Source organism: Pan paniscus, chromosome 18, assembly GCF_029289425.2.
Source record: "Pan paniscus chromosome 18, NHGRI_mPanPan1-v2.0_pri, whole genome shotgun sequence".
NCBI lineage: Eukaryota > Metazoa > Chordata > Mammalia > Primates > Hominidae > Pan > Pan paniscus.
The window spans coordinates 76,880,589-76,908,477 of record NC_073267.2 but is presented as its reverse complement, the minus strand read 5'-3'; the positions used below and the strand labels follow the sequence as shown (position 1 = coordinate 76,908,477).

Sequence of the window (27,889 nt, the reverse complement as noted above, 5' to 3'; positions counted from 1 at the left end):
ACAGTTGTCTTGAGAGGCCTCATATATCATGGCTTTCCTCAACTTACCATAAATATGTGACTGTTGCCCACTCACAATTGAGATGGCAGCACCTTCCTCCAACTGTTGAATTTTTTCTGACAAAATGAGGTTTTCCTCCAGCACTCTGACCAGTTTTTGCTTCAAACTTTCCTTTAGATTAGAAAACAAAATACAAATACATTAAGAATCTGACATTCTAGGCTGGGTGCCGTGGCTCACGCCTGTAATCCTAGCACTTTGGGAGGCTGAGGCGGGTGGTTTGCCTGAGCTCAGGAGTTCGAGACCAGCCTGGGCAACACGGTGAAACCCCGTCTCTACTAAAATACAAAAAATTAGCCAGGCATGGTGGTGTGCACCCGTAACCCCAGCTACTCGGGAGGCTGAGACAGGAGAATTGCTTGAACCTGGGAGGCGGAGGTTGCAGTGAGCTGAGAAAGCGCCATTGCACTCCAGCCTGGGCAAGAGAGCGAGAATCCGTCTCAAAAAAAAAAAAAAAAAAAAAAGAATCTGACATGCTAAGGTGTGTTTAGAGAACTGAAAGATCTTTTCCTCTATTTAGTGATAAACTGATTGGAAGTCAGCATCTCTTTCTCACTAGAATTTTAATTCATTGGTAAATACAGCTCAAATGCAGTAAACAAATTTATTACATGGACTAGCAATCTTTCTTATGAGTTATCTACTACTCTTGCAGAACAAACATTTGTCATTTTGACAAATGGCCAGCATTCTTAGTGATCTATCTAAAGTTTCTAGAACTGAACTTGGTGTCTGAAAATCCTCTAATGTTAAGAAAAGGCAGCTGAGGCCGGGTGCAGTGGCTCAGGCCTGTTATTGCAGCACTTTGGGAGGCTGAGGCAGGCGGATCATGAAGTCAAGAGATTGAGACCATCCTGGCCAACATGGTGAAACCCTGTCTCTACTAAAAATACAAAAATTAGCTGGGCATGGTGGCATGTGCCTGTAGTCCTAGCAACTTGGGAAGCTGAGGCAGGAGAATCGCTTGAACCCGGGAGGCGGAGCTTGCAGTGAGCCGAGATCGCACCATTGCACTTCAGCCTGAGTGACAGAACAAGACCCCATCTCAAAAAAAAGAAGAAAAAAGGCAGCCGGGCGCAGTGGCTCATGCCTGTAATCCCAGCACTTTGGGAGGCTAAGGTGGGTGGATCACCTAAGGTCAGGAGTTTGAGACCACCTCTGCCAACATGGTGAAACCCTGTCTCTACTAGAAATACAAAAATTAGCCGGGCATGGTGGTGGGCACCTATAATCCCAGCTACTTGGGAGGCTGAGGCACGGAGAATTGCTTGAACCCTGGGGGCAGAGGTTGCAGTGAGCCGAGATCGTGCCACTGCGCTCGAGGCTGGGTAACAGAGCAAGACTCTGCCTCATGAAAAGAAAAGAAAAGAAAAGAAAAGAAAAGAAAAGAAGAGAAAAGAGAAAAGGGAACAAAGCATGGGGATATGAGTTGCTTCTTCCTTTCCTAGAGCCAGCAGGCTGATGCTCTAGAATGGCCCTTAGCCCCTGGTTCAGGGCTCTCAGCTCGCTTAGAAGGGAGGAAAGACAATCCCAGATACATTTGCTGGGGTGGAACCACAACCTTCAAGAACATTATCCTAAACATTTCCACTCTAGAGTTTTTTGGAATTTTTGTTTGTTTCTTCTTATTTCAAGTCTTTCTTTAGAATTTTTGGATTAGGGTTAGGATGAGGGAGTCATCCCTGCAGAACTTCCAAGTTGTCCCTGTCCTAGCAAGTTTTGTATTCCTGCTGTGCCCAGACTTTTGCCATATTTTGGTTAGGTGTTCACGGTGATGCTGATCATTAAGGCAGAGATGTTGTAGTTCTGCTGCTCTGTCCTTTTCTAAAGGGAGATGAGAGGGGCATACCATGTCATTAGGGACCAGCTGCGCAGCCTCCTTCAGTTCAAGCTCCCTCCTGCAGAACGCTTTCATCGTGTCTTCAGGATGTGAGCAACACCTCGGCTGAGAAGGAGCCGGGACTACCAAAGACAGAAGCAAATCTCGGGCAGGACCTGCCAAAAATTCAGGATGGGCACACAGGCCAATCTTAAAAGCTAAAGCACAGCATTCCTAGTCAGTAACTACCAGCTCTCTGGATCAAATAGGCTAATGTATTATCTCCTTTTTACCAGAACTTAGTAAGTGGCAGAAAGAGGTGTTTTTAAGAGGACAAGAAATTATATCCTACATCCTCTATGGAGAAACAACAGCAGCCCCTTGTGAGTGCATAATTCCTTAGTCATTGATTAGTGGCCCTGGGGATAATTTCCTACAAAATGGGAGCAATAGGTCAACATGAGAAGGAAAATAACTGTGTTAGGATTTCTTCTTCTGTATGTCCCTTTAGATATTTTTTAAAAAGTTTTTTTAACCCCAAACAACGTTTAAGTTTCTAGTTTTTTTGTTTTTTTCATTTGTTTGTTTGTTTTCCGAGACGGAGTCTTGCTCTGTTGCCCAGGCTGGAGTGCCATGGTGTGATCTCGGCTCACTGCAAACTCCACCTCCTGGGTTCAAGCAGCTCTCCCGCCTCAGCCTCCCCAGTAGCTGGGATTACAGGCGCACACCACTACGCCTGGCTAATTTGTGTATTTTTAGTAGGGACGGGGTTTCACCATGTTGGCCAGGCTGGTGTCGAACTCCTGACCTCATGATCCACCCACCTCGGCCTCCCAAAGTGCTGGGATTACAGGCGTTAGTCACCGCATCCAGCCAAGTTTCTAGTTTATATTTAAACTTTTACCACCAACGAAATTTCCTTAATTATTCTTCTATTAAATAGCCAACAAACATGTTAAGGATCAAAAAGAAAATAACAACAAATAAATGCATGAAGCCAACATTTGCAAAACTGTTTTCTCCCATGTTTCTAAAAAACGAACCCCTAAAGGGAGTCCAGGTCATTTACTCATTCGAGTTTTTCAAATCATAACATTCTAACAGTCATCTCAAAACTCTGATGATCAAACCCAATTTCTGTTGTATTCATTATTGGCACTTTCCCAAGGATCACAAAATCTTTTAAAAAATTAATATAGTCACTAATTTACATATCTGGTTACTCTATATATTACCAAAGACTAGCAAATATTTACAGGAGGAACAAAACAATCATTATAAAATAATTAGAAGAGGTGCTGCTTTTAAAAAATAATGTAGAATATGAAAAAAATGTAGATTTGTTAACTATGATGTTTCTGAGATGTTTCAGGATGTGATCATGAGAACAACTTTCCTTGCAAGTGAAGAGGGCTAAGTGGCTTTTAGCAGAACACAGAGCAGAGGAAAAGTCCAACTCCTGTCCAAGGACAGAGAATGCATTCACTCACCGAGAAACTTCTTGTTGAGGAGGAGGGAGCCGGAGCCATTCCAGTGCTTATCCACAAGCTCCAGGAGCTGTCTGAGGACAGTGGCCACATGGGGGGTTCTGGCAGAGATGGGGGGACTGTGGTTTCCAGGCAAACCGTGCAAACTACCCAGGTCACTAGAGAGAGGCTCAAGAGAAAAAAAAAGCAAAAACAAACAAAAAACCCAACCATTTGTCATTCTTACACAATAAGGGAAGTAAGAATTTAGACATTTAGACTTTTTTTTTTTTAAATTTTTTTTTGGAGACGGAGTCTCGCTCTGTCACCCAGGCTGGAGTGCAGTGGTGCGATCTGGGCTCACTGCAATCTCTGCCTCCCAGGTTCAAGCGATTCTTCTGCCTCAGCCTCCCAAGTAGCTGGGATAGGCGTGTGCCACCACACCCGGCTAAGTTTTGTATTTTTAGTAGAGATGGGGTTTCACCATATTGGCCAGGCTGGTCTCCAACTCCTGACCTTGTGATCGTCCCGCCTCAGCTTCCCAAAGTGTTGGGATTACAGGTGTGAGCCACTGTGCCTGGCCTAGACTTTTTAAAAAGTGAAAAAGATGATTTCATCTTTCAGTTTGGATTTGAGTAGCATAATATTATTTATGTCTAAGACAAAAACATAAGATATTCCAGGATAATATCAAAGGTAACAGTATCTTGTATCATAATTTTTAATAGAAATTTTCAGGCCAGGCCCGGTGGCTCATGCCTGTAATCCCAGCACTTTGGGAGGCCGAGGCAGGCAGATCATTTGATCTCAGGAGCTCGAGACCAGCCTGGCCAATATGGTGAAATCCTACCTGTACTAAAAACACAGAAATTAGCCAGGCGTGGTGGTGGGCAGCCTGTAATCCCAGCTACTCAGGAGGATGAGGCAGGAGAATTGCTTAAACTCGGGAGGCAGAGGTTGCAGTGAGCCGAGATCGTGCCACTGCTGTCAAGCCTGGGCAACAGGGCAAGACTATGTCACAAAATAATAATAGAAATTTTCAGAAGAAAATTAAAATTTGTTGTTTGACACCTACATCTATGGTTCAATATGTTATATAATAGAAATATTAAATTGCAGAACATTTTAAAAATAGTATTATATTTTATAAAATAAATGGGAGTAATATAAAAAATTATAACTCTAAGCTTATATTTAATATATTAATATATAATAAACATAAATATTCTATCATATTTTATGTAAGACAGGGTCTAGCTTTGTACCCAGGCTGGAGTGCAATGGTGTGATCTTGGCACACTGTAGTCTTGAACTCCTGGGTTCAAGCAATCCTCCTATCCCAGCTTCTCGAATAGCTGGAACAACAGGTGTGCACCACCGTGCCTGGCTAATTCTATATTTTATTTATGTGTTTATTTATTTATTTTTTGAGATAGAGTCTTGCTCTATTGCCCAGGCTGGACTGTAGTCGCATGATCTCAGTTCACTGCAACCTCTGCCTCCCAGGTTCAAGCAATTCTCATGACTCAGTCAACCCAAGTAGCTGGGATAATAGGTGTGCACCACCATGCCCAGCTAATTTTTGTATTTTTAGTGGAGACAGCGTTTTGCCAAGTTGGCCAGGCTGGTCAAAAACTCCTGGCCTAAGTGATCTGCCTGCCTCGGCCTCGCAAAGTGCTGGGATTACAGGCATGAGCCACCGTGCCTGGCTTTTTTTTTTTTTTTTTTTTTTTTGAGACAGAGTCTTGCTCTGTCACCCAGGCTGGAGTGCAGTGGCCCAATCTTGGCTTGTTGCAACCTCTGCCTCCCAGGTTCAAGTGATTCTCCTACCTCAGCTTCCTGAGTAGCTGGGACTACAGGCATGCATCACCACACCCAGCTAATTTTTTGTATTTTTAGTAGAGATGGGGTTTCACCGTGTTGGCCAGGATGGGCTCAAACTCCTGACTTCAGGTGATCTGCCTGCCTCGCCTCCCAAAGTGCTGGGATTACAGGTGTGAGCCACTGTGCCCGGTCCATGCCTGGCTTTAAAAAAAAAATGTAAAAAATGCTCTTCTTGGAAATTTTCTGACTTACACCTTTCAGAAATTAAAGAGTATATTTCTTTTTTATTTATATTCAAGCAGCTCTTTTAAAGCTTTCCATAAAGAGAAAAATAATGTCTAACAGAAAAAAAGGAGCTTTTAAGATCGTCTAGAAAAGCATATTGAAATTTTAACATTTATTTATTTGTTTGTTTATTTATTTATTTTTTTGTAGAGAGAGGGTCTCCTATGTTGCCCAGGATGATCTTAAACTCCTGGCTTCAAGTAATCCTCCACCTTGGCCTCCCAGAGTGTTGGGATTACAGGTGTGAGCCACAGCATCTAGCCAGATTTTAACAATATAACATGAAATAGAGGTTAAAAAATTTCCTAGAGCATGTCTGATTAATATAACATCCCAAATATGCTAAATGTTGCTGGATCTTCACTCTGAATACAGTAACACACAGTTAGTGTTCTTGTCTGGTAAAATAGGCATAGGGGACTGAGAATGAAAAGAGGCCAAAAAACTAAATAAAACATTACAAGACTGCCCCCTTTGGTGCACAAAAATTACAGCCACTTCCAAAGTTCTGAAAACTGAATAGGAAGTCTTTAAGAGTAGAAAACAAAAACAAAAAAACACTCCAAACAAACAAACAAAAACCCTGTAAACCCACCCCAATGTGTAAGATTTCCAACAACTGAAAAATAAGTAACTAGAAATGGCTGTTTTTGACCAAATCTCCTGCTTCCTTACAGGGCAGTAAATTATTAATTGACAAATGGTTCCTATGGCAAAGGTTCTTGGGTACAAGGGAAGAGAAGACTGTAAGAGCTGGGGTTCCTCTAACCACATGGATGGATCTTCCTCATGATGGAAGTAGAACCTGGAGAAAAATGAACATTCAAAAAGACAAGAGAGGAGAGTAGAAGGCATTCTCCACAAGGGATGTATGCAAAGGCAGAGCAAAACTTGTTAAGAAGTGATAATGATAAAAGTTTTATTGTATGACACTATCATACTAGGATATTTTATTTTATTTTATTTTATTTTTTTGGAGACAGAGTCTCACTCTGTTGCCTAGGCTGGAGTGCAATGGCGCAATCTCGGCTCACCACAACCTCCGCCTCCCAGGTTCAAGCGATTCTCCTGCCTCAGCCTCCCAAGTAGCTGGGATTACAGGCATGTACCACCAAGCCCGGCTAATTTTCTATTTTTAGTAGAGATGGGATTTCTCCACGTTGGTCAGGCTGGTCTCCAACTCCTGACCTCAGGTGATCCACCCACCTCGGCCTCCCAAAGTGGTGGAATTACAGATGTAAGCCACCGTGCCTGGCCACTAGGATATTTTATAAAATGAATTACATGTATATTGTTTATGTGGGAATGGTTCTTGATTTTTAAATCATTCTCTGAACTAAAAATCCCTTGGATAATCTACTTCATCTTCTGTTTGCTTCTACACTGGAAAAAAATTTTAAATCCTTTTAACTTCTAGACAGAAAAGCAAAGCAATGCTTTTATTACTATTATTTTTTATGAAACTGAGTCACTCTGTCACCCAGGCTGGAGTGCAGTGGCGTGATCTCGGCTCACTGCAACCTCCACCTCCTGGGTTCAAGTGAGTCTCCTGCCTCAGCCTCCCGAGTAGAGTAGCTGGCACTACAGACGTGCGCCACCACACCCAGCTAATTTTTGTATTTTCAGTAGAGATGGGGTTTCACCATGTTGGCCTGGCTGGTCTTGAACTCCTGACCTGAGGTGATCCACCCACTCAGCCTCCCAAAGTGCTGGGATTACAGGCATGCGCCACTGTGCCCAGCCTGAAGCAATGCTTTTATAAGAACTATTTCATGTGTGGCCGAAGCAAATGTGTAAATATGATGAGACTGTAAACATAGATGCTACAGAGTTCAATCTTCAGCCGGAAGTAGATCAGGGACAGTTCTCCCTGTGATATAGGTGAGAAAATGGCAGCAGTGGGGGAATGACTTTCCCAAGGGCAGAAGGCTCAACAGGCGTTAGCTTGGCAGTATTAGCCACCAGCCTCTGAAAATCTCTTTGAATTTCTAGCCCTGTTGGTCAGAACCACCTCCATTCCCAACAGAACCCTCATTCTGGTCTCGAACCTGACATGTTTCTCGCACAAACACAAACAAGCCAACACTTGCCTCGCTGCCTGTAGCATCTCGGAAACCATGCTTTAGATTCAGGTTGGCAAGGATATTGTCCTTCCATTTGAATCCTCTCTTCGATGGGCTTAGTGACCTCTTGGTAAAAATCTTTCTGTGTTCTGAAGTCCCAGGAGACAACAGCAGTGTCCGCAGAGGAGTTGTCCTGTTTCCCAGGACAGCGTTGTTTGGGACAGAACCATGTGCTGGTGTCAAATCACCCAGGCTGGTAGATAATTGTTGCTCTACATTGACACGTACAGCAGGGTCACTGTTGAAATGGGTTGTGGCATACAGATCTGTGGAGGAAACAGGCTAACAGATGAACCTGCCCTCTGACTGCCTCATGTCTCACTTCTATCCATACCTTGCCTGTAGTCCAAGGGTCATAATAACCACTCCCTAGCATACATCCTCAACTCTCTGACAAAACTCCAACTCTGGTTAAATCTAACCGTCCACATGTTCCAAGCCTACACCAGAGCAGGGGAACATAGCTGGAGAAAAAAACGCATCTGTTCTGACCTTTCTCACTTTAAACTCATGACCACTATTGTAACTGCGCCCTTAGTGGTGCCCAGTTCTTCTGATTTTTTTTTTTTTTTGAGAGAGTCTCGCTCGGTTGCCCAGGGTGGAGTGCAGTGGCACAATCTCGGCTCACTGCAACCTCTGCCTCCTGAGTTCAAGATATTCTCCTGCCCCAGCCTCCCGAGTAGCTGGGTCTACCCACCATGCCCAGCTAATTTTTGTATTTTTAGTAGAGACGGGGTTTCACCATATTGGCCATGCTGGTCTTGAACTCCTGGCCACAAGTGATCCGCTGGCCTTGGCCTCCCAAAGTGCTGGGATTACAGGCGTGAGCCACTGTGCCCAGCATCTCCTAATATAATACTCTGGCCAATTTACTCTTCTATTCTCTGAGACAAATATTTCACATCTCTCTTCAAACTTCCAACACCTTCTCTTCCCTCCTTACACCCAGGTGCCAACCTCCTTTATTTCCCTGAGAGGCAATCAAAGAAAACATCTACATGATCACACCATCAAATCTACCAACTCTCCTGTATCTGTATTAATAAATTCTCTGCCTTCCTTCTTATTACAATAGATGAACTATCTGTGCTTTTATTTAAAACCAGCCTCTCCACTGGTGGACTGGATTCCATTTTCTTGTAACGGTCCCTTTTCTCCCTGGCATCATCAGTTTTCCCTCTACAGATCACTTCTACCAGGATCTCCTTGACCCCATCCCTTCTCCAGCTAGTTCCATTTCTCTGCTTCCCTTTACTGCAAAACTCCTTGAAGGGGTTGATATGGGTTGGCTGTGTCCCCACCCAAATCTCATCTTGAATTGTAGCTCCCATAATTCCCACATGACATGGGAGGGACCTGGTGGGAAGTAACTGAATTATGGGGGTGGGTCTTTCCCATGCTGTTCTTGGTGATAGTAAGTCTCACGAGATCTGATGGTTTTATAAAGGGGAGTTCCCCTACACAAGCTCTCTTGCCTGCCACCATGTAAGACGTGACTTTGCTCCTCATTCACCTTCCACCATGATTGTGAGGCCTCCCCAGCCATGTGGAACTGTGAGTCAATTAAACCTCTTTCCTTTATAAATTACCCTGTCTTGGGTATGTCTTTATTAGCAGTGTGAGAACAGACTAATACAAGGGTTGTCTATATTCAGTAACTTTACTGCCTTGCTTCCAATTTTTTTCTTGAATTCACCTCAGTGAGGCTTTCATCCTCATGCATCCCCTGAAGCTGTTCATTAATGTCTTCTTCATTGCCAAATACCATAATCACTTCTCAGTCCCAGGCTCCCTCCCTCCCTATCAGAAGAAGCATTTGACCTAGCATTGATCACTCCCTCCTTCTTGAAACACATTCTTCACTTGGCTTCCAGGATATTACTTCCTCTTGGCTTTTTCCCCTCTATCTTACTGGCTGCTGCTTTCTCACTCTCCATGATGGTTTCTCTTTATCTACTTCTAATTGTTGGAGGGCTCAGGACCAGTCCTCAGATCTCTTTTCTATCTATATTCACTCTTTCGGTGAGATTTCATCCAGTCTCAGAGTTTTACTGTCACCCATACACTTATAATCTCCAAATTTATATTTCCAGCCATACCTTCTTCTCTAAACTCTGGACTAGTATGTCCAATTACCAAATTGGCATCTCTGGAAAGTTTTAATAAGGCACCTGAAACTTAAGATGTCCAAAACCCAACTCTTGATATTTATCTTAAAATCTCTACCTCCCATTCTTTTCCATCTTAGTAAATGAAAGCTCTGTTCTTCTAGTTATTCAGACTCAAAACCACAGAATCACCATTGACCCTCTTTCTCCCACACTTTATCCTGGATCCATCAGCAAACCATGGAGTGTCATCTTCAGAACATATTCAGAATCTGACTACTTCTCACCACCTCCACCGCTATCTGTCTAGCCCAAGCCATCATCATCTGTTACGCTGATTCCAATCTCTCCAAAGCATTTTAAAAAAATTTCTACCCTGCTCCCCATAGTCTATTCTCAGCCCAACATCCACAGTAATTCTTAAGTGAGATCACATCACTCCCTTGCTACAAACTCTCCAACTCCTTCTGATCTCACCCAGAAAAAAGTCTGGCATCTTTCTTACTTCATCTATACACTCTACTTTCTTTGCTGAGGCCGCACTGGCCTCCCTGAGGTTCCTTGTATATGAAAAGTATGTTCCAGCCTCAGGACTTTTGCATTTATTCCCACTGTCTAGAAAATTCTCCTCCCAGACCCACATGGCTTATACTCCCACTTCATTCAAGTCTCTACTTTTATGGTGCCTCATCAGAGAAGCTTTCTGGACAATTCTATCTAAAGCATCGCCTCCTCCTTATCACGCTCTATGCCCTTATATAATTTTTTCACAGCATTTACCATAACCTGACATATATTTGCATGCTAAAATGTTTATCATGTGTCTTACCCCATGAGAATGTAAGCTCTATGAAAGTAGGGACTGTCTTCTTATTATGGTAAAATATACATGGAACTTTATTTTGTTTGCTACTTTATCTCCAGAGCTAGAACAGTGTCTGGGACACTGTAGGTGTTCAATGAGTTTGGTTGAATAAATAAGTAACAGAAGAGTGATCTCTGTCACTAACTCTGAAACTAACTTCTGTTTTTGTTTTCAAGATGGAGTCTTGCTCTGTTGCCCATGGAGTGCAGTGGCCCGATCTTGGCTTACTGCAACCTCTGCCTCCCAGGTTCAAGCAATTCTCCTGCCTCTCAGCCTCCTGAGTAGCTGGGATTACAGGCGCATGCCACCATGCTCAGCTATTTTGTGTGTGTGTGTATTTTTGGTAGAGACGGGGTTTCACCATGTTGGCCAGGCTGGTGTCGACCTCCTGACCTCGTGATCCACCCGGCTCAGCCTCCCAAAGTGCTGGGATTACAGGCATGAGCCACCGTGCCCAGCCTGAAACTAACTTCTTCTGAAAGTAAGTCAGAATAGAAGTGACTGTGAGTAAAGACTAGATGTCCTGGGATGCTGCTTAACTAAAATATCAAGTAGCTGCGATGCTCACTTTCCTACAAATTTTCCCTAATATATATATCATGTTAAACTCATACCCTACAGATTTCTGGAGGTTCCAAGAACCACTGGTGACCCTAAAATACAACTTAAGAAATGCTAATACAATTTCAGAAGGGTTAATTCCAAAATTTTCACTTATATCTTCTATCTTCATGCCTATGAAGAAGACCTGTAAACTGACAGGAAGCTGTTACCTGAACTAAGCTTCAAAAGCCTTCCAGTGCTGGAGTCAGGGTTTGACAGAGAAGTTAATAGGTCTCCACAGGAATGTGAAGCGGTGGTCTTTATGTCATTTGAAGGCTTTATGCTATACTCTTGATAGTTCTTGCTTCTCTGAGGCCTTTTACCAAGACTTCCATGCAGGGATAGAGTTTGAGAATAACAACTGTCATAATTTTCCAGACCAACATCTGAAGGTAACTGATAGGGATGGATCTGGCTAGAATCACCCACATCCAGGCATTTACTCAATGAGGCATCATGGGTAAGATGAAAAGTATCAGGTTTTGGTATCAATTCCTTTTCTGGAGAAGAACCTGAAGACTTATTGTCCAAAAAAGATACTTGGTACCCTTCTCTAGTCATCTTCTCTGGGGATCGGACTGTGGACTGACGAGGCGAGTAGTGTCTGAACTCTAAACACCACCAAGGCAAAAAAACAAAACATGATAAGAATTCTTTGTGGCCTAGCTGGGAGTACCTCTGTTCACTGAACATACTCTCTGTCTGCCAGAAACACCTCTCAGGAAGAGGTGGTTTATAATTCTGATCAATGGTAGCATAAAGTGATGAAAGGACTTCCACATGGAACACCACCACCACCAATAAAATGTGGGACTTTTGTGTAAACAGTAAAGAATCTATAACATTCTGGAGACAAATTCTGTTTCTTTTTTTTTTTGAGACAGGGTCTCACTCTGTCGCCCAGGCTGGAGTGCAGTGGCGCAATCTCAGCTCACTGCAACCTTCGCTTCCCAGAGGGAAGCGATTCTCGTACCTCAGCCTCCCGAGTAACTGGGATTACAGGCACATGCCACCATACCCAGCTAGCTTTTGTATTTTTAGTAGAGATGGGGTTTCACCGTGTTGGCCAGGCTGGTCTCCAACTCCTGATCTCAAGTGATCCACCCGCCTCGGCCTCCCAAAGTGCTGAGATTATAGGCAAGCACCACCATGCCCGGCTAATTTTTGTATTTTTGGTAGAGATGGAGTTTCACCATGTTGGCCATGCTGGTCTCAAACTCCTGACTTCAGGTGATCCACCTGCCTCGGACTCCCAAAATGCTGGGATTACAGGCATGAGCCACTGTGCCTGGTCCGAAAAAATTTTTTTTAATTAGCCAGGTGTGGTGGTAGTCCTAACTACTTGGGAGGCTGAGGTGGGAGGATTGCTTGAGTCCAGAAGTTTGAGGTTATTATGAGCTCTGATTGTGCCACTGTACTGTACTCCAGCCTGGGCAACAGATTGAGACCTTGTCTCAAAAATAAAAAAAATAAAAAAAAAAGAGAGAAGGAAGTGGGAAGAGAGAGAGAGAACGAACTGCCTAGAAATCTATACCCATCTAAAATACCCTTCAAGAATGATAGTGAAATAGAGGCATTATCACACAAAGAAAAGCTGAAAGAGCTCATCACTAATGTAGTGGCACTACATTAAAGTATGTGCCACTGTAAGGCAAAGGAAAATGATATCAGAAGGGAAGCCTGGGAAGAAAAAGGAAGTGAACAAACAGTAGTAAATAAATGGATAGATTTAAATCTACACTGACTATATAAAAATAATATCTTGTGAAGTCTTTAAAAATATAGAGAATTAAAATTCATAATAACAACATATAAGTCAGGAAAGAGTAAATGAAATAAAGTACTGTACGGTTTTTGAATTATCCAAAAGAAGACTTAAGGTATTAACAATTTAAAAATTATGTAAGTTAAGGATACTTAACTTACATAATTATCATTTGGGGAATAATACTAAAAGTATAGAAAATGTATATAACTTATAAACCAGTAGAGAGAAACAAATGGATGAATAAAAAATAATAAATACAAAAGAAGGCAAGAAAGGTAACAAAAAGAATAGTCATCCAACGCAAAAAAAATCAAGAACAAAGGAGGTCAGAATATGCACTCTTTAAGCAGAAAAGTCTCACAGGTTACTAATCATCCAGGACAGTCCCTCACAAAAGCAGAAATTAGTTGACTAAATAGGGCCCCCATATTGAGACATCTTCATCTCCCAAATCCCATCACATCCAGACTTCTCTGATTAGTGTGGGGGAAAAATACTCAGTGAGCAAAATATTTACCATCTTCCTGGTGATTGTCACTTGGCATTTCCCTTCTTGCTACTTCCTGTGTCTAAAAAAAGTTCGAAAGTTTAGGTAGAAGGAAGTCCATGTGCGTTCAAATGTGAGCTTATTAGACTAGGGGTTCAGAATACCTTCCTATTAATGGGAAAGACTATCCTTGCAAGCTAGGGAAACAGACCTTTAAGCAAAGGTCCAGTTTAAGTCTATTTTAAAACAGTCACAATACAAGGAGATTCCAGAGTTGCTTGAATATCCTTAGGAAGTAAAGGACATAGCAAACAATGACTGTACTTTCTCTGCCTTAGATAGCTCATAGAAGGTAGATGAGGGCCACTTTCCAGCTTTGCTTTTTCTGTTTAAAGGACTCTCATGCTTATTTTACCAGCTGATAAAGCTATCAACCACCATAGCTAAGGGGGTTTTAATAGGCTGAAAATTAATCTGAGGCATAACTAGGCAAGGACTGAAGCAAAACAGAAAGCCATCTAGGGTTTGCTTTTAAAAAAATTATCTTAAAGTATTCAGTGTCTTTTTGGTAGTCATGGAGAGAAAGAAATCCCACTTCCTTATTTCTTAAACTAAAAAGATACAGCAAACTATTCAATTTCCTTTTTTCTCACTTCAAGAAGTAATTTCAGAGAAGTTTTTTTGTTTGCTTTTTTATCTAAGAAGTGCTATTTAACTGGAGATTGCAATACTCTTTGTCTCCATTTCCTTAAGTCAATATGGTTTTAAAAAATGGTAACTGAGATCGTTTCTAAGTCACCCAAGTAGAATCTCCAAAAACAAAGAAACTGATTAAATGCTTATCTTTTTAAAAGATGAAGGTAGTCTATACCCAAACTGAAAAGAATAGTACTAACTTTTTACTAATTCAGTCTTGATTATCCAAATTATGGATTAATCAGAGCCTTTGCTGCTTTTCTTTCTCCTCCTGGCTATTTTCTACAATTTTATTGCTCATAAATGTATCAAAGAAAAGGCACAGAAAGGGAGAAGGTGAATATAAAGTAGTCAGTTCTGCTCCTTGTATCATATTCACTCACACAAACAAGCCTTACATAATGGTTGCATCCCTTCTGTCACCAATTTTTTCACTAAAACCTTATTTTTCACTCCTCCCCCATCTTGCATGATCGCTATCTTCCCATTGCCCACAACTTCCATGCCATCTTTACCCCTTAAACTTTACTTTTTCTGTTATACTGCAGAGGCAGCTTTGGGAAAGTCATACCTAAAATGTAAGACTCAGTATTAAAGGGTGTAGGTAGAAAATGTAAGAAGCAAGGCAACAGGAGATGGAGATATTGGATAGAGGGGAGAAAATTTAAAACCAGCCAAAAACTGTAACAGTTGCATTCTTGTTTGAGGACCAAAATGCCTTTCATAGATATGCTAAAGTTATATGTATAAATATATGACATTAGATAACAGGTTAGTGTGAGAGAGAGGGAAATGGGAGATTGAAATTAATGGAGAAGGTACTCTGCATTCTGTCCTGCCCTTTCCTTTAAAAGGGTCTAAAATGCCTTCATCAAACAAGTCCTCTGAGACCTTCATAAATAATTGAGAGCCCACTGAATTATCAGTATTAATCATTGACTAGTCAACAGATCAGCAGGAGAGTGAATACATTACCTGTGTCCCCAGTGGGAAGGTGTCTAATTTCTGATCAGGTGTACCATTGCCCTGAGTTGCAGAAGTACTTAGGGAATCCTTTATTTCCCGGTTGGGGAAGGGAATAAAAAGTCCTTTGTTTGAGTCTGTGTTAAAAGAAAAAGCAAACAATAAAGCACTCACTGACCAGACTTCAAAGGCAGCATGTCTAATGGATAGATACTAAAATGAAAGTCACAAGATTGAGTGCTAGTTCTGGTGCCACCACTTGGAGACCACATGAATTTGAGCAAATCACTTAACCTCTCTACTTCTCTCACTTCGTTTGGAAAACAGAGATGATAAAATCTAAACTGCCTATCTGTTAGGGTTGAGCCAGGTTAAAACAGGATAATGGATATGAAATGGCTTCATAATTTATGAAGTGCTCAACAGAAACTGAGTGGAAGGCAAATATTTTGCACATTTCCTAAGCGAATAAATAATTAACTGTGATACCAATTCCATAATCTCCAACTACAGGGGGAGATGCTGGGAATAGACTCCTGGCATTATACATCTCCAGGGTACTAATCAGCAGTCAGCACTGATTGACCATTTCAAACTAGCCTTTTTCTGCCTTGCTTTCTCTCTTTTGTAAAAAGAGAAAACTAAGCTGGGCGTGGTGGCTCACGCCTGTAATCCCAGCACTTTGGGAGGCTGAGGTGGGCAGATCACTTGAGGTTAGGAGTTCGGGACCAGCCTGACCATCATGGTGAAACTCCGTCTCTACTAAAAATACAAAAATTAGCCGGGCCGGGCATGGTGGCGCGCGCCTATAATCCCAGCTACTCAGGAGGCTAAGGCAGGAGAATTGCTTGAACCAGGGAGGTGGAGGTTGCAGTGAGCCACGACTGTGCCACTGCACTCCAGCCTGGGCGACACAGTGAGACTCTATCTCAATAAAACAACAACAACGACAACAAAAAAAAAAAAAAAAAGAAGAGAGAGAAACCAGTCAGGACCTATTTCATGGAGAAGAATGCTAAATCCTTAGGTCTCCCAATGTATTTTTTACAGTTTATTTTGTTTTATTCAATTGTAACTAATGCTATTAGAGAGATTCTTGTTTTATCTTGTTTTTTGGTTACCACACAGAGAATGTGGAAGTATCATCCCCTGCTATTTATAAAATCCTTGTAAATTGATTAAATTAGTGATGGGGCTGGAAATATTCACCATGAGCTTAAATATATTTATTAGTAGTACTTTAGGCTCTGTATATATATTCAAACTTCTGGCCAGGCACGGTGACTCACATTTGTAGTCCCAGCACTTTGGGAGGCTGAGGCGGGCGGATCATGAGGTCAGGAGTTTGAGACCAGCCTGGCCAGCCTGGTGAAATCCCGTCTCTACTAAAAATACAAAAATTAGCTGGGCGTGATGGTGCACACCTGTAATCCCAGCTGCTCGCTAGGCTGAGGCAGGAGAACTGCTTGAACCCAGGAGGTAGAGGTTGCAGTGAGCCGAGATCGCGCCACAGCACTCCAGTCTGGGCGACAGAGCAAGACTCTTTCTCGGGAAGAAAAAACAAAACAAAACAAAACCTATTAGAACACTCTGTATGTTATTTTGGGTGAGATTTGTTTTTGTTTTTGTTTTTTTTAATTTTTACATAAAAAAAAAGTTTTAATAGAAATAGGGTATCCGTATGTTGCCCAGGCTGGTTTAGAACTCCTGGGCTCAAGCAATCTGCCAGCCTTGGCTTCCTAAAGTGTTGGGATTACATGCGTGAGCCACCAGGCCTGGTAAGATTTGTTTTATAGTTAAAGAAAAATAATTTTTTAAAAGTAAAGGAAATAGTGTTCCATTTTCATTAAAAAATACTGTTAGGGCCAGGCATGGTGGCTCATACCTATAATTTCAGCACTTTGGGAGGCCGAGGTGGGTGGATCACCTGAGGTCAGGAGTTCGAGACCAGCGTGGCCAACATGGTGAAACTCCGTCTCTACTAAAAATAAAAAAATCAGCCAGGCGTGGGCGCCTGTAATCCCAGCTACTCAAGAGGCTGAGGCAGGAGAATCGCTTGAACCCGGGAGGCAGAGGTTGCTGTGAGCTGAGATCGCGCCATTGCACTCCAGCCTGGGTGACAGAGTGAGACTCCATTTCCAAAAGAAAAGAGAAAATCTCATTAGTATTTTGCAGTTCACCTTTCAAATTCTGATGTTAGTTTAATACATATATTCACAAAAAAGTGATAAATTTTAACTTTTTTTCCTGTTTTATAATTTTATTTTTTTACCAACATTTTTACTGTGATTAGAAAAATTATTTTAAAAATAAAAAGTAAAAATAACAAAAACTGTAGCCCAGTTCTGGCCACTTTGGAAACTGTTATCAAGAAGAGCCTGTCAGCAATTCTATCACAGGCCAGGCACAGTGGCTCGTGTCTGTAATCCCAACACTTTGGGAGGCCCAGGTGGGTGGATCACTTGAGCCCAGGAGTTCAACACCAGCCTGGGCAACATAGTGAGACCCCCATCTCTATTGAAAATACAAAAATGAGCCAGACTTAGTGGCATGAGTCCCAGCTATTTGGGAGGCTGAGGTGGGAGGAACCCTTAACTTGGGAAGTCGAGACTGCAATGAACCAAGATTGTGCCACTGCACTCCAGCCTGAGTGACAGGAGTGAGACAAGAATGACAAGAAAGAGAGAACGATTCTATTAGGTTGTCATATTTGTACAAACGTTTTTCCACTCTTGATCAATATATTTATTAACGTATAATTCTGGGATTTGAGGTCTTCTGGGGGGACTTGAGTGAAAACAAGAGTTTTGCTTTTGTTTAAGGAATTTTTTTCCAGCAGGATTATGTAAGAAGATAGTAACAAGAACTTGGGCCTTTGTCAAACAATGTGCTCTTATGCTCACTTTCATCTACTGGTTCTGGCAACAGAAAGTCACTACAAGCCAGTGCAACTGAGAGTAGACAGTGAATAAAGCCAGCCTCTTGAGAACCAGCCCCTCCATCCATCTGAGGCTCTAAGATGCCTTCTATTTCTGAATTGCCTTCTGGGACTGAAACGTCCTACTTAAACACAAGATGCTCTTCCAACCACTGGACTCGACAGGACTACTTTTCTGCAAGTGACATGAGCTATCAACCTTTTTGTCCTGTTCTCACTGCAGTAGTACTACAGAAGAAACAAGGTGAAGCAGAAACTGCTAGTTGTAACACAGTTTTTGTGCGAATGAGAATGGTTAGTAGGCTTTGACTTTGGGTTCAGGCCTCCTCTTACTCTTATCCTGTGGAACAAGACTTCGCAGGTGTTCAAGACCCTGCTCCATCCTGTTTTTCCTCCCACAGCACATATGCTCTTTTCCAGATTCACAGGTTCCTTTTCTTTCAACCTATGTCTTGGTTCAAATCCCCTACCGCCTGAACTTCTTGCTGAGTGCTCTCATAGTTCTCCTGGGTTTTAGCTATCACTTACATCTGAGTGACTCTAAATCTAAATCTCTTAAGTCTGGTCTCTCTTCTGATGTCCAGACCTAAATTTCCTGAACAGCCCCCAATGAGTACCTGCACACAACTAAAAAGTCAATATTTTCTTTTCTTTTCTTTTCTTTTTTTTTTTTTTTGAGACAGAGTCTTGCTCTGTTGCTCAGGCTCTGGAGTGCAATGGCGCAATCTCGGCTCACTGCAACCTCCGCCTCCCGGCTTCAAGCAATTCTCCTGCCTCAGCCTCCTGAGTAGCTGGGACTACAGGCATGCACCACCACGCCCAGCTAATTTTTTTGTATTTTTAGTGAAGATGGGGTTTCACTGTGTTGGTCAGGCTGGTCTCGAACTCCTGACCTCAAATGATCCACCCACCTTGGCCTCCCAAATTGTTGGGATTACAGGAGTGAGCCACCACGCCCAGCCAAAAATCAGTATTTTCTAACCAAACTCATTATCTTCACTTCCAGGCCTACTTCTGCTGCTGGTGCCTCCCCCAATCTTGTTATTGGCATTACTATCACCCAATCACTTAAGATACAAACTTGTTATTTGACTCATCTGAAATCTCAATTACCAAGTTGTACAGAATCACTCTATGACTGTGGGAGAAGCTTTATTTTAATTGAGATATAATTCATGTATCATACAATTCATCCTTTTATAGTGTACAATTCAGTGTTTTTTAGTATATTCACAAAGTTATACAACTATTACCACTATCTAATTCTAGAATATTTCATCACCCCCAAAAGAAACCCCATAGCTGTCATTCCCAATTTTTCCCTCCCTTCCATCCTCTGGCAACCAACAATATACTTTCTGTCTCTATGCAATGGCCTATTCTGCAAATTTTATATAAATGGAATCATACAATATATGACCTTTTTGTCTGGTTTCTTTCACTTAGCCTGATGTTTTCAAAATACATGTTATAGCATGTGTTAGTACTTCATTCCTTTTTAATGCCTGAATATGGATATATCATATTTTGTTTATTCATTCTTCAGTCAATGGCTATTATGAATAATGCTGCTTTCATTCCTGGACAAGTTTTTGTATGAACATAGGTTTCCATTTCTCTTAGGTATATATACCTAGGAGTGGAATTGCTGGATCAAATTTAACTCTATGTTTAACTTTTTGAGGAACTGCCAGACTGTTTTCCAAAACAGTTGCACAATTTTACTTTCCTACCAGCGATGCATAAGGACTCCAATTTCTGCACATCCTTGACATTGCTTTTTTTATAGCAACTTTTTAAATTGCAAAACATATTTTATTTTTATACATGTTACTTCATCACTGGATATTAAGCCCAGTATTCAACAGTTATCTTTTCTGCTCCTCCCCTTCCTCCCACCCTCCCAGCCATTGCTTATTATCTGTCCTTTTGATTCTATTTGGCCTAGTGGATGTGAAGCGTTATCTCCTTGTAGTTTTGCTTTGCATTTCCCAGATGAATATGATGTTGAGCATCTTTCATGTGCTTTTGGCCAGCTGCATATCTTCTTTGGAGAAATGTCTATTCAAATTCTCTGCCCACATTTTTTTTAATTGGGTTTTGTCTTTTTGTTATTGAGTTGTAAGAGTTCTTTATGTAGAATGGGTTGAATACGTTAGCTCATGCCTGTAATCCCAGCACTTTAAGAGGCCAAGGTGTGAGGGTCACTTCAGGCCAAGAGTTCAAGACCAGCCTGGGCAACATAGCAAGACCTTATCTCCACAAAAAATAAAATAGCTGGGTGCAAAAAAAAAAAAAAAAAAATTAGTGGCGACATGCCTGTCCCTGCTACTCAGGAGGCAGGAATATCACTTAAGCCCAGGAGTTTGAGGTTGCAGTGAGCTGTGACTGTGCCACTGTACTGCAGCCCAGGAATGCCACTACATTCCGGTTTTTAAAAATATAGAATGAATATTAATTAGATCCTTGTCAGATATACAGTCTGCAAACATTTTCTCCTATTCTGTGGGTTGTCTTTCCACTTTGATAGTGTCCTTTAAAACACAAAAATTTTAATTTTTATGAAGTCCTTTGGTTGTTTTTTTGTGTCATATCCAAGATACAGGATCACTCTTGAAAAAAAAAAAAACTGATGCCTTGCTCTGCCACTATTATGACTAAGTACGTCATATACAACAATCAAGAAAATGAAGCAATTTGTATTCTGAGATTATTTTTTTCTTGTCTTATACTTCAGTTTATTCTTTTTCTTCAGATACAAAATATATCCAGCCCTTAATTCCAAAAGCAAATGTAATTATGACCTGTTGTCCAGCCCAGGTTTGAACATCCATATAATCAATGCGACAGGACAATTTGTTTGAAAATTGTTTTCTATTTGTAATAACAGAGAAAAGGCTTTATCATACAGATACAGGGGCAAGTAACTAATAGCTACTTCTACTACCAGTAATCCCAGCTGGATGAGGCTCCACTTCACATGTTTGTACAAACACCCTGCAATCAATGGGAGGCTGAGATCTGGCCAGATCGCCTTCAAGGAAGGACTTGCTGCCTAGCTGCTGGAGGGCACTTCAGCCGTTTGCTCTTCATTCGGAATCTGTCTTAGCTATCAAGAACCATCTCCTGATGCCATTCTCTTCCAAGGACAGTTCACTCCCCGTGACAGAGCTAGGCAGGGGTACAAAGACCCAGGCATTTCAGCCTAGTAAGGGACATTCTGAAGGAAAGTTCTTACTCTAGAGCTCTCTCTCTGCTTAACCCTCTTTCCTCCCCTTCCTCTCAGTGTTAATCTCAAATAAACATATCGTACCCCAGATTCCACTGAGATAAAAATATAAGAGCAGAAATAACTTGTCTTTCACTAGTCTCCAAAACCATTTCTTTTCCATTGCTAATTACCAATAAAAACAACACAATCCCTGACATTTAAAATATTAATATGTAATAACTATTGCAGATATGATAATTATTAAAGGAAATTGGTGAGGTGGTTTTTTTCCCATCATGAACAGACTCCATGTAATCTTAGTAACCTTGTATTTTTCCCCCTTTAAATAATAGTTGTGTCTTTTATTCAGAAATTCCATTCTTCTGAAGTTTGAACTATATAGCAAAACACTGCAGGTAAAAATACTTCATGTTTTGTATCCAGGCTTTATTTTCGTATCCTCCAGGACTTAATCAATCTGTGCTTCCTCATCTGCATTTTACCATAGGCCTCCGAGGACAGGTCCTCATTATCGCCCACTAACTAAATCTAGCTTGAGTTATCTCTCAAAATCACACGTTTAAGCATGCCTCACCTCTAAGAGATCCTTATTATTACCTATTTTCAAGAGAAGAAAATGAACATAATTAGTAAAGAGGGCCTTTGCAACTTGGCCTTATCTCCAGCCACAAGCTGAGTCAATTTCCTGATCTGTTTCACCTGTCTCTGCTGCTGCTTTTCCCTCTACATTGAATACCTTTTCCCCTCAACTATGCCCACTGAATTCTATTTTAATGCCCAACTAAAGTGTTGTTTTGTGCAGCCTTTTCCCAGGCCTGCAATGAGTACTAACTGCAACCGCCTCTCCTCCATCCCTCTATATCTCTGCCATAGTAGAGCTCTTGTCTCACAGTGAAGCCTGACTTGTGACCTAATTAGCTGTAATAAATCTCTCCAAAATGGGAGTATGTGAAGACGTGACACTATTTTAATCATGTCCTTGTCTGCCTACCCCCAACACAGGATTTGCCCAGTAGATACGCACTTCTTTGCTGAATTGCTCTCATTTCCACTGACTGAGATTGCTAACTGCCTCTCCCCCATATTCATTATTCCTCCCTTAGAACTCTCCCCATGACAGCCGTAGACTGTCAACATCTGGATTTCTATAAGAGAGATAAATGAACTTCTAGTTTAAGTGACTATTTTGAGAAGTCTCTGCTATTCCAAGCTGATTTTTATTCAGCCAAAACTCCATCATGGCTAAACCAAGAGATGACATGGATCAACATGTTGAAGTGGGATGGATTTCAATGAGTTATAAAGAAGACCCTGACACATCTGCTAGACACAGGAATGAGCCACTGAGGGTGGCTGTGGTGGATTTTTCCTTGTTATTTTAGAATAAGATATTAGATCAGTATATTTTCAGCAAGACTCTATTTAAAGGCAAATAGAACTGGCAAAAAGAGTGAGTTAGGTTGTTTCAACTAGTACCTACAGGATAAACGTAAATTGTTCTTAGTAAGACATTCACTGTTCTCCAGAACCTGACCTTCTACCCAACATAAACCTTCCACCCAAACCACACCGACACATGGCTTTCTTCATGACCTACCATCCTCCTTACCACTTCCAGACAGTAATTCACACCAACCCCACCAATCAAAATGTGCTGCTCCTCTTTTCAGGCCATCCCATTGCTCTCCAGCCTGTAAGGTCTGATGGCTTTGTTTCCATATCTGCCATAAAACCTTTCTCCACCGTCCCCAGCACACAGTGGGCTTCTGTAGCATGTCACCAGCCACATCAGTGTTTCTCAAGCTCAATGTTCTAATCAACTCTGAGAACAGGAGTCCAGTTTGAGAAACTATAAGAAACTAAACTCAGTATATAAAAAGACATCTTAAAAAGATTATATTGGAACAATTTGGCAGTTTCTTACAAAGCTCAACATACTGTTATATGATCCAGCAATCATGTTCTTTGGTAAGTACTCAAATGAGTTGAAAACTTATGCCCACACAAAAACCTGCACAAGGTTGTTTATAACAGTTCTAGTCATAATTGCCAAAACTTGGAAGCAACCAAGATGTCTTTCAGTGGGTGAGTGGATAAATAAACTGTGGTACATCCAGACAATAAAATATTATTCAGCACTAAGAAGAAATGAGCTGTCAAGCCATGAAAAGGCATGGAGGAAATTTAAGTGTATATTGCTAAGTGAAAGAAGCCAATCTGAAAGGCTACATACTGAATGATTCCAACTATATGATATTCTGGAAAAGGCAATACTATGGAGACAGTATAAAGATCAGCGGTTGCCAGGGATTAGAGAGGATGAAGGAATAAATAGGTAAGCACAGAGAATTCGTAGGGCAGTGAAGCTATTTTTGTATTATACTACAATGGTAGATACATGTCGTTTATACATTCATCAAGCCCATAGAATGTACAACACCAAGAACGAAACCTAATGTAAACTGTGAACTTTGGGTTATAATGATGTGTCAGTGCAGGTTTATCCAATTGTAACAAATGTACCACTCTGGGGCAGGATGTCCATAGTCAGGGAGGCTGTGCATGTGTGCAGGTAGGGTATATGGGAACTCTACTGCCTGATAAATTTTGCTGTGAATCTAAAACTGTTCTAAAAAATAAAATACGTTTTAAAAATCAGATTATTGGCCAGGTGCAGTGTTTCACATCTGTAATCCTAGCACTTTGGGAGGCCCAGGTGGGTGGATCACTTGAGGTTAGGGGTTTCAGACCAGCCTGGCCAACATGGTAAAACCCTATCTCTACTAAAAACACAAATATTAACCAGGCGTGGTGGTACACGCCTGTAATCCCAGGTACTCGGGCAGGTGAGACATGAGAATCACTTGAACCCAGGAGGTGGAAGTTGCAATAAGCCGAGATGGCGCCACTGCACTCCAGCCTGAGCAACTGAGTGAGACTCTGTCTCAAAAACAAACAAAAAAAGTTTCATTAAAATGGATGGGCTTTGGTCTGGGTCATAAAGAAGGGTAGGATTTGAGTAAAGCATTACAAGCAGGGGGACAGCATTAGTTTAGGGACAGAGGAGAGAGAAAGGAAGGACTATTTGGGGGAGGAAGGAGTGGTTTGATTGAGTATTGGACATTGTAGTTGACAAACAGGAGATAAGCTTTCAGCTTAGGCTGAAGAGACAAATTACAGATAGAGCTTAGGGGAGTCTTATACGCCAAGTAAAGGAGTTTAGACTTAATTTAGTAGGGGAGTGGGAGCCAGAGAAGTTTTTGAGCAGGCAAGCATAATAAATCATCACAGCTGTGTTTTAAGAGAATTAATCTGGCAGCAAAGTACAAAATGAATTGAAGGAGTAAGAGACTGTGAAGCAGTATCATGTAATGGTTAAGAGGACTTTGATGACAGATGGACCAGAGTTTGCCTCCTAGCTCTGCCACTTACTGTATAACTAGGGCAAGTTATTTCCCCTCTTTGAGTATCAGTTTCCTCACCTGTAGAACCACCTTCAAGGTTGTTGTGAGGATTAACTGAGATAATTAACCATGCCTGGTAAGAGACTATCAAGAAATGGAAAGGGGCTGGACGTGCTATAATCCCAGCACCTTGGGAGGCCGAGGAACGTGGGTCACTTGAGGCCAGGAGTTCGAGACCAGCCTGATCAACATGGTGAAACCCCGTCTCCACTAAAAATACAAAAATTAGCTTGGCATGTTGGTGCGCACCTGTAATCCCAGCTATTCCAAAGGCTGAGGCACGAGAATTGCTTGAACTTGGGAGGCAAAGGTTGCAGTGAGCCGAGATCTCGCCACTGTACTCCAGCCTGGATGACACAGTGAGACTCTGTCTCAAAAAAAACAAAACAAAACAAAAACAAAAACAAAAAACAAAAAAAGAAATGGAAAGGAAGGCTCGTCAATTGTGGATCATACTACAGGGCATGAACATTCAGCTCAGAGTAGCAGCAGCATCAAACCCCAACATGATTCTGGGCCAGGGTAATGGGAAAGCTGTGGTAATACTGATGAAACCCTAGGAGCTGTTTAGTGTTGAGGGAGAGGGGCTTATTTGTTTGTTTGTTTTGGGGGTTATTTTGGACATGTTTAGCTTGAGAGGCTGTTAAACAGTGGTGATTCCAAGTGTATATTACAAGTTGGTCAACAGAAATATGGGCCTGGTGCAGAGAGAGACCAGTGCAGGTTGTCAAAGCTAGACCAATATATTTAAGATATGAGGAAAGACTATAAAATAAATATAAATAAATAAAACAGGCTGGGCACAGTGGCTCACGCCTATAATCCTAGCACTTTGGGAGGCTGAGCGGGGAAAATTGCTTGAGCTCAGGAGTTCAAGACCAGCCTGGGCAACATGGAAAAATGGCAAAACCCCCTCTCTACAAAAAAATACAAAACTTAGCTGTGCATGGTAGCACACACCTGTAGTCCCAGCTACTCAGGAGGATGAACTGGGAGGATGGCTTGAGCCTAGGAGGCAGAGGTTGCAGTGAGCTGAGTTTGCACCACTGCACTCCAGCCTGGGCAACAGAATGAGACCCTGCCTCAATAAATAAATAAATAAATAAATAAATAAGACATTTATTTATTTATAAATAAGGCCATAAAATAGATGAGATCAATAGGGGCAAAGAGAAAAAACAGGAGAGCCCAAAGATATAGCCTAGGTACGCCTATTTCGGGGATATGGGAAGAGAGAGAGGAACCTTTCAAAGAGTCAATGATTATGTGGTTAGGAGAATAAGAGGAGGATCCAAGACAGTGGAGGTTCACTGCCCATTCGCAATGATTGGTGGGAAAACACCATTGGGAACAACTGAGCTAGTGAGAGATGTTCTCCAGAAAGTTTTCTCCTAGCCTGTGGCATGGCCATTAACATGGCATAACCACTTTGATCATATTGGATTACCAACAGTGCTTACTGGCAACACTCCCCAGGGAATCCAGCACAAACACAATTTTCGGTGGAAAACAAAGCTCCTTAACGTTTCGAAGTAGCAAAATAAATTTTATATTAAAAAAAATCCAGGCAACAGCTGGGGCTTCTAAGAACCTTTAGAAATGGGCCCTCTAGCAAAGCAGTTTGTTCTTAGAAGAGAAAGTACACTTTCAGACTTTTTAATTGTGTTAATGAAGTAATATGGCACAAATGAAGTCTAATTCAGCTTATACAAAAACAGGTTGTCAAATTAGGCTTCAGTGTATTTTTCTCTGTCTGGAAATGGATACTTAAATGCCTGTACCTAGAAAAAAGACTAGGCTGTATACCAAAGGTGGTATACCAAGGGAGGCTGTATACCAAAGCATTAACTAGGACCAAACTGTTGTTTTTCATGCTTTTCAGTCTTTTCCAAAATTATTACAATAAAATTGTATCAATTTAAAAATATTAAAAATGCTATTTAAAACGAAATAAAGTAATCCATACTCCCAATATTTATATGTACTGGGACATCCAAGAAATGAACATTAAAGTCACACCTCATTATGTCTTTTTGTTTGTTTGTTTTTTGAGACAGAGTCTCACTCTGTCGCTCAGGCTAGAGTGCAGTGGCGCAATCTGGGCTCACTGCAACCTCCGCTTCCCGGGTTCAAGCAATTCTCATGCCTCAGCCACTCAAGTAGCTGGGATTGCAAGCATGTGCCACCACGCATGGCTAATTTTTGTATTTTTAGTAGAGATGGGGTTTTGCCATGTTGGCCAGGCAGGTGTTGAATTCCTGGACTTAGGTGATCTGCCCATCTCAGCCTCTCAAAGTGCTGGGATTACAGGTGTGAGCCACGATGCCCGGCCCGTGTCTCATTTTATCACAAAATACTCTAAAAACCATTTGTCAATAAATGATAAGAAATCAAGAAAATAAAATACATGTTATAAACCGAAAATGCTTAATGTCTGAACTACAGTGTAGAGTCAATCTACTAAAGTTATTGCTTGGCTTTTAGGAATTGATGTTTAGAGTTTGTGTATAATTCACTAGATTCTTCCAAGGGAAGAGGCACTGAGACCGAAGAATATTTTCTCAAGTAAAAGGTCACTTGATTTATCTGACAGTGCCAAGCTAATCCACAAGGATTCACTGGATGCAACTTCTCTGGTGGAAAGCTTTCTCCCGGCCTGTGACATGACCATTAATGTGGCATAACCACTTTATTTATTTTTTATTTATTTATTTTTTTAAGATGGAGTTTCACTTTTGTTGCCTAGGCTGGAGTGCAATGGCGTGATCTCGGCTCACCACAACCTCTGCCTCCCAGGTTCAAGTGATTCTCCTGCCTCAGCCTCCCGAGTAGATGGGATTACAGGCATGCGCCACCAAGCCCGGCTAATTTTGTATTTTTAGTAGAGACAGGGTTTCTCCATGTCGGTCAGGCTGGTCTTAAACTCGCAACCTCAGGTGATCTGTCTGCCTCGGCCTCCCAAAGTGCTGGGATTACAGGCGTGAGCCACCGTGCCCAGCCTGGCATAACCACTTTAGCTATATTGGCTTATCAACTGTATTTACAGGAATATAGTAAACATTCCCCAGTAATATATCCCAAACACAAGAGATTCTACAGCTGCAAAGGTTCTTGGTTGGGCAGCCCAGGAAGCCCAGGGTGTGAGCTGGATGTATGCAGATGAGTCACCAGTCTCTAATTAAATCAAT

General features: G+C 41.6%; 1 protein-coding gene across 5 annotated transcripts in view; it reads right to left on the bottom strand.

Annotated features, from left to right (window-relative positions):
- LRRC36 (leucine rich repeat containing 36) overlaps window positions 1-27,889 on the bottom strand; it is a 58,884-nt gene that overhangs the window by 6,424 nt on the left and 24,571 nt on the right. For all 5 annotated transcript variants that reach the window (XM_055100328.2, XM_008964594.4, XM_003812197.4 and 2 more), the window contains exons 6-12: window positions 15,080-15,204; window positions 13,439-13,490; window positions 11,324-11,764; window positions 7,545-7,843; window positions 3,370-3,535; window positions 1,910-2,055; window positions 48-171 (exon numbers count right to left, since the gene is read on the bottom strand). In XM_055100328.2, coding sequence (XP_054956303.1) covers window positions 48-171; window positions 1,910-2,055; window positions 3,370-3,535; window positions 7,545-7,843; window positions 11,324-11,764; window positions 13,439-13,490; window positions 15,080-15,204 — 1,353 coding nt within the window. The remainder of the gene's footprint in view (window positions 1-47; window positions 172-1,909; window positions 2,056-3,369; window positions 3,536-7,544; window positions 7,844-11,323; window positions 11,765-13,438; window positions 13,491-15,079; window positions 15,205-27,889) is intronic.